Source organism: Thamnophis elegans, chromosome Z (assembly GCF_009769535.1).
Source record: "Thamnophis elegans isolate rThaEle1 chromosome Z, rThaEle1.pri, whole genome shotgun sequence".
Classification (NCBI taxonomy): Eukaryota; Metazoa; Chordata; class Lepidosauria; order Squamata; family Colubridae; genus Thamnophis; species Thamnophis elegans.
In genome coordinates, this window is record NC_045558.1 from 10,612,382 (window position 1) to 10,627,938 (window position 15,557).

The 15,557-nt window shown below is 45.4% G+C and overlaps 1 protein-coding gene across 1 annotated transcript in view; it reads left to right on the forward strand.

Annotated features, from left to right (window-relative positions):
- DPP6 (dipeptidyl peptidase like 6) overlaps positions 1-15,557 on the forward strand; it is a 230,004-nt gene that overhangs the window by 180,366 nt on the left and 34,081 nt on the right. The window contains exons 11-14 of the mRNA XM_032234960.1: positions 3,488-3,611; positions 10,894-10,932; positions 12,071-12,178; positions 14,551-14,642. Coding sequence (XP_032090851.1) covers positions 3,488-3,611; positions 10,894-10,932; positions 12,071-12,178; positions 14,551-14,642 — 363 coding nt within the window. The remainder of the gene's footprint in view (positions 1-3,487; positions 3,612-10,893; positions 10,933-12,070; positions 12,179-14,550; positions 14,643-15,557) is intronic.

The window sequence follows — 15,557 nt, forward strand, 5'->3', positions numbered from 1 at the left end:
TAAAAGGCAAATGTGAGCAGTGACTATTATATAATGATGTGTAGTAAAAAAAAATCACGGCTAGGCACAGTCATAAGTGGGGAAGAGCTGAACTGAACTGAACCTGATTCCAGATCAGGCTGGCTGAGCTTGGTTGTTCTCTTGCAGACATTGTGTTACCCAACTAGGTAATGTCATCAGGTGTGTGTCTTATAAGCTCTGCAAGAGAAATCACGTAGGAGACCAGCTACTCCTGGTTTTGTCTGTTTCCAATTCAATTTGTAGAGGTTGTTTTCAGTTACATTGGTCACATGATCTCTACAAATGGGATTCATCAGTTGTGGGTGGTTAGGAGTGTCAAACTGTGGGATTCAAACCAGCAGTGGGATTCACTTACCAGTTCGCAAATGTGAACACACACACCGTGTCTGCACATGCGGAGCATCGTCTGTGCATGCTCAGTGCTCACGCATTATGTCTGGGCCAGTGGGCGGAGCATCCCACAGCTGCCATTACCAGTTCACCCGAACCAGAGAGAACCAGCTAAATTCCACTTCTGATTCAAATCCTCTAGTAGGAACTGATTTCATAGACTTTTGCACTTTAGATGATTTCATAAAGTACTGTATTTTTCAGAGTATAAGATGCACCTTTTTACCTCAAAAAAGAGGCTGAAAATATGGGTGCGTCTTATACACTGAATACAGCATTTTTTGCCTCCTGAAACCCCGCCCTCTGCACCAAAATGGCCATGCCTAGCCTTTAGGAGTCTTGCAGAGTGCTCCTGGATGCTGAGGAGGGCAGAAATGAGCGAAAAACGGGCCATTTTTTGCTCAATTTATCCCACCCCCATCCCATAGGAGCACTCCTAAAGGCTATTCATGCCCGCCCTTTTTAAAAAAAAATTGGGCTCGTTTTTGCAAAAAATGGGTCATTTTTGGGAGGTCTGCAGAGTGCAAAAACTTTTTTTTTAATTTGCCTCTTCAAAACCTTGGTATGTCTTATACCCCAAAAAATATGGTACATTAGCCTTAGGAGTTATCCTTCTGCTCCCTGGTTGCAGGAAGGAATAGACACGGAAGTTATCCGAAGGGAACATGTAATCTGCCTTTTCTTAGGCCAGTGATTTCCAGCGGTGGCAATTTTCATGTGTGTGGATTTCAACTTCCGGAATTCCACAGCCAGTATGGTCATTAAGCAGAATTTTGGGATTTGAAGTCCATACATCTGGAAATTGACGTGGTTGGGAAGCATTACCTTAAAGTGTCAGAGCAGAGAGATACAGATACAGTGGTACCTTGGTTCTCAACCATTCTGAAACTCATCAAATTTGTACTCAATGCATTTTAACATGAAAATTTGTACTCATCATTTGTTTGGTGCTCAGTTCACAAACTAGAATTTGTCCGTATCAGCAACCTTGTGACTCACTACATTATTCCTTATGGGAACAGTTTGTTTGGTACTCATCATTTCTGGTACTCATCGTGCCTCCTGGAACCAATTAACGTTGAGTACCAAGGTACCACAGTATGCATTTTTATTGTTTGATTTGATTTCATTGGTATACAATTCAACCCTCAGAGATTCTGTTACACGATGTCATGTTCAGATAGATAGATAGATAGATAGATAGATAGATAGATAGATAGATAGATAGATAGATAGATAGATAGATAGATAGATAGTGTGTGTGTGTGTGTGTGTGTGTTTGTGTGTGTGTGTGTGAAAGTCATGGAAAAACTTATGTAGTATGGTATGGCATCATGGAATATCTGTATCTCAGCTCTGATGGCATAAGGGAAATAGACAGTACCCATGCTTCGTGCCTAAACTATGTGATCTGGCAATGCAGGAGAAACATGGTTCACTCCAGTTCAATCCTTTGGCTCAGTGGTGGTCGGTGATTGAAACACATAAGGGAATATCGTTCCTGCCCCCTTGAGTTTGTAAGCAGTTCCATAGGTGGAAGGCGTAGACATTTTGGTGAGGTACTGCCGTTTAGTACTAAAAGGAGCCCCAGACTGCTCCTGAGTGAAAGAGTGGAACATCTGCCTGTTTGAACTGAGGTAATGGAATGTGAGGCAACTGGCAGTGGGAACAGAGTTCTTTTCAGGTGGGAAGAGGGAGTAGAATGTCTAACTCCTTAGCATTGGAGCGTGTTAATATGAGGAAACTGGAAGTTGGAACAGAGTTCTTTTCAGGTGGGGAGGGTGAGTAGAACTCCTTAGCATCAGAGTGTATTAAATACTGTATAAGAAATACTGATGATCTGGTAGTCATTTTGAAAAATGCTTTCTTAGCGAGCACCTAGAAGCTAAGAAGAACATACGTGCCAAACTTCAAGTTTGTAGACTTTACGGTTCTGGAGATTTCGTGATGAGTGAGTGGCATTTGCCTTTTATGTATACAGATATACTTTTTCAATGGATGTGTGGCCTATAGCTTTGTGGTTTACACAAGAGTGTACAAGAGTGCACAGTAGTGTAATTCCATGAATTCCACAGCCAGCCGAGAGATGAAATCCATCTGTCTTAAAGTTGCCATGATTGAAATCACCGCTATACAGTAAAAACTAACCAATATATCATCTCACCAATATTTGTGGAAAGGCAGATGATTCTGTATGGTGATCACAGACATACATGGCGATATCCAGTAAGAGAACCCAGTTCAGAGCATAGGTCAGGTGGGGCATGAGTCCAACAATGTGCATTGTGAGGATAGAAGCTGCACTTCTTGTGTGCAGCCTTATAACACAGGTATCAGTGAGCAGGGCTTGTGTCACAACCTCTTGAAACACTTCACACATCCACCTCCAAGATTAGGGATGGACCCCTATGACCAAAGACCATCCATGCTGTGATCTTTATGGGCAATTCCTTCTTCAGATTATCTCTTCGGTCAGCTTTATTACATTCCCAAATGTATAGAAGACTTCTTCTAAAACTGCTCCTTAAAAGGCCAGATCCTGAAGAGGAAACTCAAATGCTTTGGCCACCTAATGAGAAGGAAGGACTCACTGGAGAAGAGCCTCATGCTGGGAAAGCCTGAGGGCAAAAGAAGAATGGGATGACAGAGAATGAGGTGGCTGGATGGAGTCACTGAAGCAGTAGGCATGAGCTTAAGTGGACTCCAGAGGATGGTAGAGAACAGGAAGGCCTGGAGGAATGTTGTCCATGGAGTTGCGATGGGTCGGACATGATTTCACAACTAACAACAACAATAAAGTTTATCGAATGGAAACTTTTAAATGAAGAGAGCTAGATTGGTCTACTGGTTAAGACACCCAGCTAGAAACCAGGGGTTGGTGAGTTCTAATCCTGCCTGGGTGATTTGGGGCTGGTCGCTCTCTCTCAGCCCAACCCACTTCACAGGACTGATGTTGTGAGTAAACTAGGAGGAGGAAAGAATACAGTATTGGGTATATTTGCTGCCTTGTGTTATTAACAAAGGTGGGATTTTTTTTAACAAAAATGTTTTAAAAATGCCCCGGTTTGTTTTTCAGGGATTATTATATAACCATGGTGAAGTGGGCAACCAGTACCAAGTTTGCAGTCAACTGGCTAAATCGAGCCCAGAATTTTTCCATTTTGACTCTCTGTGATGCAACCACAGGCGTCTGCACAAAGGTATATATTTGCATTATTATTTTTCCCTGTAAACGAAGGCTGTTTTTTTGTTTTAATTCCCAAAGTGACTGAGCATACAATCAAATAAATAAATAAGGAAAATCCTCTGCTAGCATCTGAACAATTCCTTTTTCTGTGGTAACTAATGGTTAGTTTTCATTTTTCAAGTCTGAAAATGGAATATCATGGAAAATACATAACACTGAAAAGAAATATATATATATAACCAATCTTGACAGTTCCATCCATAGAGATTTTTCTCCCCACCTTTAAGGTGCATCGTGCAATTTTGCAGCTGTTTTTGATTCAGGGATATTACAGCACATAAGTTTTTGTTTTAAAAAAAGTAAAGGTAGTCCTTGCCTTACGACTAATCACTTAGCAACTGTTTGCCATTATGACGGACCTCTCTCATATGCCTTGTATTTGAAGAATTGAATTGAATTGAATTCTTTATTGGCCAAGTGGGATTGGACCCATAAGGAATTTGTCTTCGGTCCATAAGCTTTCAGTGTACATAAAAGATATAAGTGATAAATCATGATAGAGTAGAGTAGAATAGAATAGAATAGAACAGAACAGAATTCTTTATTGGCCAAGTGTGATTGGACTCACAAAGAATTTGTCTTTGATCAAAGTCATCATAAATACATTCATCATGAATCATAAGATACAACACTTCATGATAGTCATAAGATACTAAATAAGCAATCAAAATCATACTAGGGAACTAAATAAAACATTATAAACTGTAAAAATACAAGCAGGATTATAGTAATAAGTAAAAAGAAGATAGGTAATGGGAAGGATGAGAAGAAGAATAATAGTAATACAGACAATTCAATTCAATTCAATTTATTACATTTATATGCCGCCCTTTTCTTAGTAAGTACTTTGATAGTGTTGAGGGAAATATTTGTTTAGCAGAGTGATGGCATGTGGGAATAAACTGCCCTTGTGTCTAGTTGTTCTGGTGTGCAGTGCCCTTTAGGGTCCTTTTGAGGGTAGAAGTTGAAACAATTTATGTCCAGAATTTGAGGGGTCTGTAGATATTTTCACAGCTTTCTTTTTGACTCAAAGTTGCGATGGTTAGTCCTTCCCTCCTGCGGTCATGTGACCAAATTTTAGGTTCTCAGCAACTGTATTCATGGTCATTCGCAGCACCCCACAGTCACACAACCAAATTTTACTATGGTTTTGCTGAAAACCAGCATTTCCTTCCAGTCTTCAGCAAAATCATCCATAGCAAACCTGGTTAATATTAACAGTTAACAGGCACGTTACACTGCAGCTTTACAACTGCAGCATTTGCTTAACAACCACCGTAAAAAAAAGGTCATAAAGTCATTTTATGACCAGCATAACATACCGTATATACTCGAGTATAAGCCGAGTTTTTCAGCCCACTTTTTGGGCTGAAAAAAGCCGGCTTGGCTTATACTCGAGTCTACAACTGGATCCGGCAGTGCTGTTGCCTGTTGGAGGAGGAGGGGATTCCTTCCTGCCAGACCCCGTCCAGAAAAATGCGGGGAGCGGCAGCGGAGCCCCGGGGCTGCTTCTGCTCCATCCGCTGGACTGTTTCCTCGCCTGCCCGCCCGCCCGCTCATTCATTCCATTTCCTAGCCTGCCTGGCCACTTATTCGTTTCGTTTCCCTCCCCTGCCTGCCCCCTCGTTCATTCCATTTCCTAGCCTGCCAGGGGAAGGATACTATGAAATCCCCCAAATCCTCCCCACTCCAGGGATAGGATACTATGAAAGCCCCAGGATCTCTTGTCTTGCTGGGCAGTCTGCGCCAGCCATTCCCTCTCCTCTGTTAACTCCCTTCCATTCCACGTCCGAGTCAAAGGACGGCCGGTGGCTGCTGGACCTCCTGATGGGCCAGAGGTCTGTCTGTCTGTCTGGATGTTTGTCTGGATGTGTCTGTGTATGCGCGTGTAGTCCGCTGACTTCCACGCAGGTGAGCCGCTGCAAGCCTCCCAAACGTGACAGGCTCCCAGCTTGGGTGGAAGAGTTTGACGCCCTTCCCGGCTTTGCTCTCCTTCGGGGTTAGAATCGGAACCCGAGGATGCCGGGTTCCAGTCGCCCCTGGCATCCGAACAGAGAGTTGCCCGGCGAAGTTCCTCGGTGGGAACTCCGGCCGCTGCCCACCCGTGGGGAGAGAGGGAAGAGCCCCGAGCGAGCCGCCTCGGTTTGGCAACCAAACCCATCCAGCCTTTTACCTCCCGTCCCCCCGCCCGCCCGCTCGCAGCCCCCTCCCCGGACTGGCGCCAACTCCTCCCTGTGCCCGGCCTCCAGCCGAGGCAAGTCGGTGTCTCTTTAAGCTAGAGAGAGGAGGGGAGGGAAGGCAGGGACCAGCCGGCTGACAATGGGCCGGAGCAGCTGAGTTGGAGCAAATTCCGCGGCGGAGGCGGCTTCCCAGCTCCAGCGGCTCCGAGGCGAGCGGCTTGGCCCTTCCGCTGGGCGCTCGGAGATGAAGGCGCGCTGGCGCTGAGTTGAGCGGCGAGCTTGCCAAGCGCGCGGCTCCGGGAAGCCCCCCTTCTCCTCCCTGCTGGAAGCCGAGCGAGCCCCGCCGCCCATGGACTCCCGCGGCCGCCCCAGGGCTCCGGGAGGCAGGACCCGGAGGCAGCCCAGCCCTGCTGCCGCCCCGCGCCCTCCACCCGCTGCGCGAGAAGGGACCCCGCTTTCCCCTTGCCGGATGCGTCCCTGGCGGAGCTGAGCCATGCGGCGGAGGCTCCCGCTCTGGTTCCGGAGCTTGCTGTGCCTCTGGCCGGTCCTGGTGGGACCCGCGGCAGGTAAGAGGCGCCGTCGAGCGCCTCGTACAATGATTTATGTATGAGGTTTAAGTGACTGAGACACACTCCTGGCTACGCAGCAATGTTATTTCTGACTTAGTATACTATGAAATCCCCCAAATCCTCCCCACTCCAGGGGAAGGATACTATGAAATCCCCCAAATCCTCCCCACTCCAGGGGAAGGATACTATGAAATCTACATTTCCTCCCCACTCCAGGGGAAGGATACTATGAAATCCCCCAAATCCTCCCCACTCCAGGGGAAGGATACTATGAAATCTACATTTCCTCCCCACTCCAGGGGAAGGATACTATGAAATCCCCCAAATCCTCCCCACTCCAGGGGTAGGATACTATGAAATCCACATTTCCTCCCCACTACAGGGGTAGGATACTATGAAATCCCCCAAATCCTCCCCACTCCAGGGGTAGGATACTATGAAATCCACATTCCCTCCCCACTACAGGGGTAGGATACTATGAAATCCCCCAAATCCTCCCCACTGCAGGGGAAGGATACTATGAAATCCACATTTCCTCCTCACTCCAGGGGAAGGATACTATGAAATCCCCCAAATCCTCCCCACTCCAGGGGAAGGATACTATGAAATCTACATTTCCTCCCCACTCCAGGGGAAGGATACTATGAAATCCCCCAAATCCTCCCCACTCCAGGGGAAGGATACTATGAAATCTACATTTCCTCCCCACTCCAGGGGAAGGATACTATGAAATCCCCCAAATCCTCCCCACTCCAGGGGTAGGATACTATGAAATCCACATTTCCTCCCCACTACAGGGGTAGGATACTATGAAATCCCCCAAATCCTCCCCACTCCAGGGGTAGGCTACTATGAAATCCACATTCCCTCCCCACTACAGGGGTAGGATACTATGAAATCCCCCAAATCCTCCCCACTCCAGGGGAAGGATACTATGAAATCCCCCAAATCCTCCCCACTCCAGGGATAGGATACTATGAAAGCCACATTCCCTCCCCACTCCAGGGGTAGGATACTGCAAAATCCCCAATTCCTCCCCACTCCAGGGGAAGGATACTATGAAATCCCCAATTCCTCCCCACTCCAGGGGAGGAAATAAATATTCAAAAACATTATTGGTATCTATTTTTATTTTTGAAATTTACCGGTAGCTGCTGCATTTCCCATCCTAGGCTTATACTCGAGTCAATAACTTTTCCAGGTTTTTGTGGTAAAATTAGGTGCCTCGGCTTATATTCGGGTCGGCCTATACTCGAGTATATACGGTACTTGTGATGGGGAAGCTCCGTTTTATAAATCACCTCTACTTTGCAGATTTTCCTGTAATTTGCACTCCGCTCCAAAGGATGTACATGAGATTTAGGAAGGAGCCATCCCGTGAAAAATATGTGTATACCTTTCAATCCAACACTTGAAAGATAAGCTCATCTTTGTGTTAACTTCCAGTGTTTGGATTAAGTATTATCATTTATATTACATGGCGGAACTCAGCCATTGCAATGATAGGATATAGCAGGAGTGTCAAACTCGATTTCATTGAGAGCCGCATCAGGGTTGTGTTTGACCTCAGGGGGACCAGGGTGGGTGTGACCACCTCGATGTCATTTGTGTTGGGGGCGCCTGTGGTCGCCCAAGCACTCTGCCAGGGAAACGGGCTCCCGAGTTCCGTTTCTGGCTGCGACTGCCTCCTGCAACTCTCTGCCAGCAAAAATGGCTCTATTTTTGCTGGCAGAGTATTATAGGAGGCGGTTGCAGCTGGAAATGGAGCTCACCTTCCTGAGCTCTGTTTTCACTGGCAGAGGCACCACGGGCCAGGCCTTTACTGTTTCCAGGGCAGCCCTGCGGGCCAGATCTTAGCACCCCATGGGCCGGATCTGGCCCACAGGCCTTGAGTTTGACACACCTGTGAGATAGGAATCAAGTCCTCCATGCAAACTTCCATTCTTACAGCGGCTCTATTTACCTGCTGTGGTGACAATCCTCCAGATCAGCCTCGGCTCCTGGTTGACCATATGGTGCAATTTTGTTGGCCATATTTTCAGAAATAATTTGTCTTCTTCCTCTCTTTTTCCTGAGAGAGAGGGGCTGGCCCAAGGCCACCCAGCTGATTTCATGCTCTTCCTAAAATGTCATTCACTAACACACCAAATTAGCTCTTTTTTGAATAGATTTGGGCCAAAGTTTGGATTGTGGAAAATCCAGATCAGATGCTGTTGGTTCAGTTTCTCTCCCATAAGGTGACTGTCAATCAGTCTGCCTGTTTCTCTAATTCCTCAAACAATAAGACACCTTGAATGGAAAAAAAAAAAAGCTCAAAAGCTACTGGTTTAAGCATCTCCTGAAGACCACCCAGAAACTTCAACTGGTCCAAAACATAGAACAGGTAATCCTCGGCCTGCAACAGTTCATCTTGTGAACATCCAAAGTTACAATGGCACTGAAAATAGTGAATCATGACCATTTTTCACACTTTATGACCATTGCAGCATCCCACTGGTCACGTGATTTACATTCAGGTGCTTGACAACTGACTCATATTTATGACGGTTGCAGTGTTCAGGAGTCATTTTGCAACCTTCTGACAAACAAAGTCAACAGAGAACCTAAGTTTCATTTAATAGCCATGTTACTAATTTAACAACTGCAGTGATTCACTTAACAAATGTGGCAAGAAAAGTAGTAAAACTGGACAAATTCACTTCACAAATTTTTCACTTGACAACATTTTTGGCTCAGTTGTGGTCATAAATTGAGGACTACCTCTGCTGTGATGGGTGAACCTAGTTTTCCCATATTATACCTCTGTTGTATGAGAAGTACTACAGGGGTGGTTCTGGATGCTGCTACTGCCAGTTCGCTGAGGGATGTGCCCCCTGCACGCTTGATGCGAGCTACGCGCAATACTACAAAAAAATGATTGTGCATGCGCAGAAGCAAAAAAACAAGATGGCAGTGCCTATAGTGCCGCCGGGAGAACCAGTTCAGGGTTGTGACAGGCCGAGTTACTACCTACTCGGCTGAACCAGGCCAAACTGGTAGGAACCCACCTCTGCAGCACTGGTTTCCAGTTTCTTTCTGGGGGCACTTCAAGGTGATTATCTATCACCTTTAAAGCTCTATGTGGCACAGAGTCAGATTATCTGCAGGACCTTATTTCTTGAAGAATACCCACCCACATAGGTTGGGCAGGCTTCTAGACCCTTCCTCTCAATATTGCCATATGACGAGAGCTAGGAAGGCTTCCTTTTCTATGATAGTCCCTGTTCTTTGAAACACTCTTCCCCCTTAAGGTTTGGTGTACCTTTGCCTTCCTAGCCATCTGTCAAGCCTTAAAGACTCAATTTTGCCCCCCCCCCAAACACTGGGATAAAATGAGGTGACTGTATGTCAGCAGATGGACTTGGCCCCAGATTTTAGTCTCTATGCATTTGGTTCAGGGGTGAAATGCAGCCGGTCCTGGCATGTTCTGGAGAACCGGTAGCGGAAATTTTCAGTAGTTCGAAGAACCAGCAAATACCACCTCTGGCTGGCCCCAGAGTGGGGTGGCGATGGGGATTTTGCACTATCCTTGCCCCGGAGTAGGGTGCGGATGGGGATTTTGCAGTATCCATCCCCCTGGAGTAAGGTGGGAATGGGGACTTTGCAGTATCCTTCCCCTGAAGTGGGGTAGCAATGGGGATTTTGCAGTGTCCTTCCCCTGGAGTGAGGTGGCAATGGGGATTTTGCAGTATCCTTCCCCTGGAGTGGGGTGGGAATGAGGATTTTGCGGTATCCTTTCTCTGGAGTGGGGTGGGAATGGGGATTTTGCTGTATTCATCCCCCTGGAATGAGGTGGAAATGGGGATTTTGCAGTATCCTTCCCCTGGAGTGGTGTGGGAATGGGGATTTTACGGTATCCTTTCCCTGGATTGGGGTGGGAATGGGGATTTCGCTGTATTCATCCCCCTGGAATGAGGTGGGAATGGAGATTTTACAGTATCCTTCCCCTGGAGTGGGGTGGCAATGGGGATTTTGCAGTATTCATCCTCCTGGAGTGAGGTGGGAATGGGGATTTTGCGGTATCCTTTCCCTGCCACAGCCACCAAGCCATGCCCACAGAACCGGTAGCAAAAAAATTGAATTTTACCACCATTGTAATATAGTTTTTATGTTTATTTTAATTTTTGATTGGGAGCTGCCCTGAGTTGTCTATAAGATAGGTGGCTGTGTAAATGTTTTAAATAAATAAATATCTCCATGGGTAACTGCTGAGCTGTAAACGCATTCCCTTGTTTAACTAGGGAACAGCACTAGTTTAACAATTGTCAAGACCAAGAATAGCTTGAGTATCCTTTGTGTTGCCTTCCTCTAAAGCCTGCTCAGATGTTTCATTCTCTTTTTGCTCATTCGCTGTTGGAAGGGAGTCAAATTGCTTTCTGCACTGATGAGCAAAATATAATAAATGCAAAATATAGCATAATACCTTAATTATGCTTCTTCGTTTCAGAAACATGAGGATGAAAGCACAGCCTGGCTGCATCGGCAGGTAATAGAAGATATATATATATTTTAAATGGGATCCGTGTTCTTTGACTTTACAAAAGAAAATAATATTTTCACCAATGGAAATGTTCTACTGTTTTCACTTCAGCAAGGATTATATTTATACAGATGTGAAGATTTAAGGGAGATATAAATTCACACTTCGTTGCAGATTAATTGTGGCTTTGAAAGCGTTTTGATTTCATTCTGTCAAGAGACCTGCAAAGGTTTCGGAAACAGCCACAGAGCTTTCAGATGTTCAGCAAACTATTTTCAGAGCAATCGCTGTTCTAAATACACAATTTGAAAATTGATCTTGATCCTATCACACAACTCAGGAGATCAATGTTATGATTGGTTCTAATGGGGACATTTCCCCCTAGAAGTCTCTGCAAAGATAAATTTGGTCCAGTTATTACAGCTCTTAGCACATTATTTTTGTCAGAAATGGAGGATGGAACTGTAGTCTCCTTTAAAGTAGATTTGTGAGGTGTCTTCTGGCTATTTCTCTGTAGATCTCTGTACGTGTGTCTGAAGCTTTTTAAAAACTTTGGCCGGAAGACAACATCTTTGAAGATCAAGGTGCTTCTGGTGCCCTCAAATCTCTTCAGGGCTCCTTCCTTTGATAAAGGGTCCCACTAAAATAAAAAAGAAAACTAGATCTATTTTATTAATGAGTAGCTAGAGCAGGATCCTCTGTTGCATGATGATTTAGTTCGGTTTGTAGCTACCACGGAAGAGATGCACATTCTCAAAGAATGAGAATTGACTCTGCTGCATTTGACATTAATCTCTCTCCCTCTCTCTCCCTCCCTTCCCCTCCCTCTCCCTCTCTCTTTCCTTCCCCCCTCTCTCCCTCCCTCTCCCTCCTTTCCTTCCCACCCCCTCTCCTTTCCTCTCTCTCTCCCTTTCTCTCCCTCTCTCTCCCCCACTCCCTCTCCCTCTTTCCCCCTTCCTCTTCCTCTCTCTTTCCCTTCCACTCTCCCCTCTCTCTCCCTCTACCTCTTCCGCCCTCTCTCCTCCTGTCTCTCCCCCTCCCTCCCTGTGTCCATCTCTTTCCCCCCCTCTCTCTCCTCTCCCTCTCGCTACCTGTTTTATACCATCCTTATAAACTTCATTTGCACCTTCTCATTATTTTGCAGAATGAAGAGCCCATCTTCTCTAAAGATGGCAAGAAGTTCTTTTTCGTCCGAGCCATTCCCCAAGGCGGACGAGGCGAGTTCTACCATATTGCCATGTCATCATCTCAGGTGAGTCTGCCTTCGTGGAGCAGGTGGGTAAGATTAAAATAAATATGCCTGAATTCTTATGACAGGACAGACTGGTTGTGCTAAATCAGGATCAGAATCCCTTTGCCCAAGCAAAGCAATATCAGACTATGACCCAAAGATTTGTGAAAGGAAAGCTGGTTTGTTACTGGTGGAAGTTGAAGGCCCTGTTGACCAGAAGGATTTGCAGGTAGTCCTCACTTAGTGACCCAAGTCATAACCAACCCAAAAAAACCACTTACAATGCGGATTTGAAGTTCCAAAGGCCCCTCTCTCTCGCCCACAGTCATGTGATTGCATTTTGGGCCATTGGCAACTATTTATAGTCATTTGCGATGTCCCACAGTTCCCAAAATTTGCTTCTAGTTTTTCAGCAAAAAAATGCCCATTGCAATCAATGTTTAATTAACAATCACGCCCCCCCCCCCCAAAATTAATAAACCCAGGATGAACACATGATGACCCGCTAAGCAGCCAGCATGATTTATGACAGTAATTCTCAAAAAGTTGATGAACATGTTTTCTCCTCAAAAACTACATAGGGCTGAAAGCAGTGGTGGGTTTCAGCCAGTACGGCCCAGTACGGCCATACCGATAGTAGCCGGGAGCAGCGGCCACTATACGGTGGCATAGCATGCGACACCTGCGTGACCTCCAACAAGCAGCTGGGTGTCACAGGCGTGGTAGAGTGCATGTGCATGCACAGCACGCATGCACCACCAGGATGCCCGGCCCCGTGTGCAGTGTACCAGTAGCGACGGGGAGAGGAACCCACCATTGGCTGAGAGAGAGAGAGGAATTACCACAAGTCACCAGCCAGTTTTCATGCCTAAGTAGGGGCTAGAACTCATAGTCTGTAAGCTTCTTGAAGGAGACAAAAATACAACAAATGCCAAAGTAGAATAAATACATTATTATGATTAGCCATCCTGGGAGGAAAATGAGAACAAATGTATTTTGTTCCCACTTTAATAGAATTTACTATTCATACTTCTGAAACCAATGTAGCAACTGTAATGTAATTCTTTCCACTTCTCTGACTTTTGCAGTGGAACTCATCAATTATTAATGCATTCAAAAATGTGTATGTTAAGATATGTGAAGAACAGTCAGGGGCACTACAGTTTAATGTGTTAAAAATTTAATAATTGGTTGATGGTCCTCGGATCTCATCAAGTAAGACTCAAATAGTCTCTCTTTTTTTCCGGAAAAAAAGCTGTTGAATTTGGGGCATAATTGGAACAAAAATGTGAATTTAGTGTCCTCTCTCTTGCTGCTATTTAAATATTATTTCTGGAAATTTGAGAAAGTCAAAAAGTATCAGGGCCCAAGAAAATCTGCTTTAGTTTTTATAACAGGGTTGCTGTCCAGATATTTCCATGAGCTTACACAGGCAGTCCTCAATTTATGACCTTGTTTAGTGGACCATTCAAAATTGCAACCAACCCAGAAATGGGAACTTACAAACCAGATTCAAAATTCCTCCAGTTGAGCCTACAGGACTATCTTTACCAGGAGGGGGCTGCTGGGGGTTCGCACAGGTTCAGGTGAACCTCTAGCAAATATTCTGTGCGGTTCGGTGAACCCCCAAATCCCACTCCTGGCTGGCCCCGCCCACTCCACCCCTCCCAGAAGTCTCCATGCGGCCCATTCATCATGCCAGGTAAGTGCAGGGCCTGTGCAGAGGCTCAGGGTGGGGGAAAATAGGCCTACTGAAGGTTCCGGAAGTCCACAAAGGGGCCTGTTTCTGGTCCCTGGAGGGCCTCAGAAGCCTAGGGGAAGCAGTTTTCACCCTCCTGGAGGCTCGAAAAAAGCCTTCGGAGCCTAGGGAGGGTGAAAAATTCTGCCCCCAGGCTTCTGAGGCCCTCCAGTGAAGGACTGGCCCCCAATGAATCTGCCAGTGAAAATGGAGCTAGGGAGGGCCGTGTGCAGCCCTTGTGAGCTCCGTTTTCACTGGTAGAGGGTTTGCAGGAGGCTGTCCCAGCCAGAAACGGAGCTCGGGAGCCCGTCTTTGCTGGCAGAGTGATCAGGCCACTCAGCCACCCCGACGTGTGACATTGAGCTGGCCATGCCCACCCTGGGCCCCCGAGATCAAACACAACTCTAATGCGGCCCTCAATGAAATCGAGTTTGACACCCCTGCTCTTGAATGTGGAATATGTTTATACTGGGCATAAATTCAAGTCCCTTTATTTACATGGCATTTATATTTTAAGACTGTAGAGGAAAGGAGGAGCATAATGCTGTTTTTCAGACTGCGGTAGAAAATTTCAGGGGATGTGTTTGTAAATTTCAGTGATAAGAGGTTGTGCTAAATCTTTCTGAAGTCCTGCTTTTCTTCTTTTTCTTGGCAGCCCAATAGCAGCAATGACAATTTACAGTCTATTACATCGGGTGACTGGGATGTGTCCAAAATTTTGGGCTATGATGAGAAGCAGCATAAAATGTAAGTATTTTTTTTTTACAGTAAAGGAAGCTGATCTTTTTTTTCCCTTTAACAAAGCCAGTGGTATTGTATCACTGATTTGAGATTTACATATGATAACATGATCAGTGGAAAGCATCTGTGTCGGTCAGGTTTCCAAAAGATGCCCTAATTAATTCATTAGCCTCGAGCCAAGTTTCAAGAGAAATCCAGTCATTTATTAGGATCACCATTTTGGCAATACCGCTTTGCAGTCAGATCTGAGCCTCATTTGAATTATAGCTGGAAGTTTACCCCTGTTCTTTCCCTCCCTCCCTCCCCCCAGTCTGTGTCATAAATCACATTTCCCAATGAGGTGCACCCCTCCCAAGCCTGCTGTAGTAATCTGAGATCCGACTCTAGCCAAAAGTATGCATGGAATGCACTCCTCCCCTTTCCTAACCATGGCAAATTTATGAGTTGACATAAATGTGTATTGGCTTTACTTTGGTTGTGGTGAAAGTCCCAATCTGTGAAATGAGCATAGGAATCACAGGTTGTTATGTAGACCCTCCTGCTTCCATAGGGCCATTGAAATAATTTCTAATGCATATGGAATGGGAAGATCTGGATTGACAGTAGTGGATCAGCATCTGAAAGTGAGCGAGCAACGTGATGCAGCAGTTGAATGGGCCAATGCAATCTACAACTTCATTAAAATTGCATTGCATTCAACTTATGGGGTTAATTCTATCCTGGAATTCACTCCCTTTGAGCAATAATTTGAGGGAAGAAGCAAGTTTACATTACAAAGGCATTTTAAAAATATCAATTGGTTATACAATTATCATTTTATAACACTAACCTAGTAAAAGGGTTGGATCAATTCCCTGCTTTGGGACAAGTTAAGCTCCATAAATTGAGTTAATAAGAGGAAGAAGATTCAGACTGAACCTT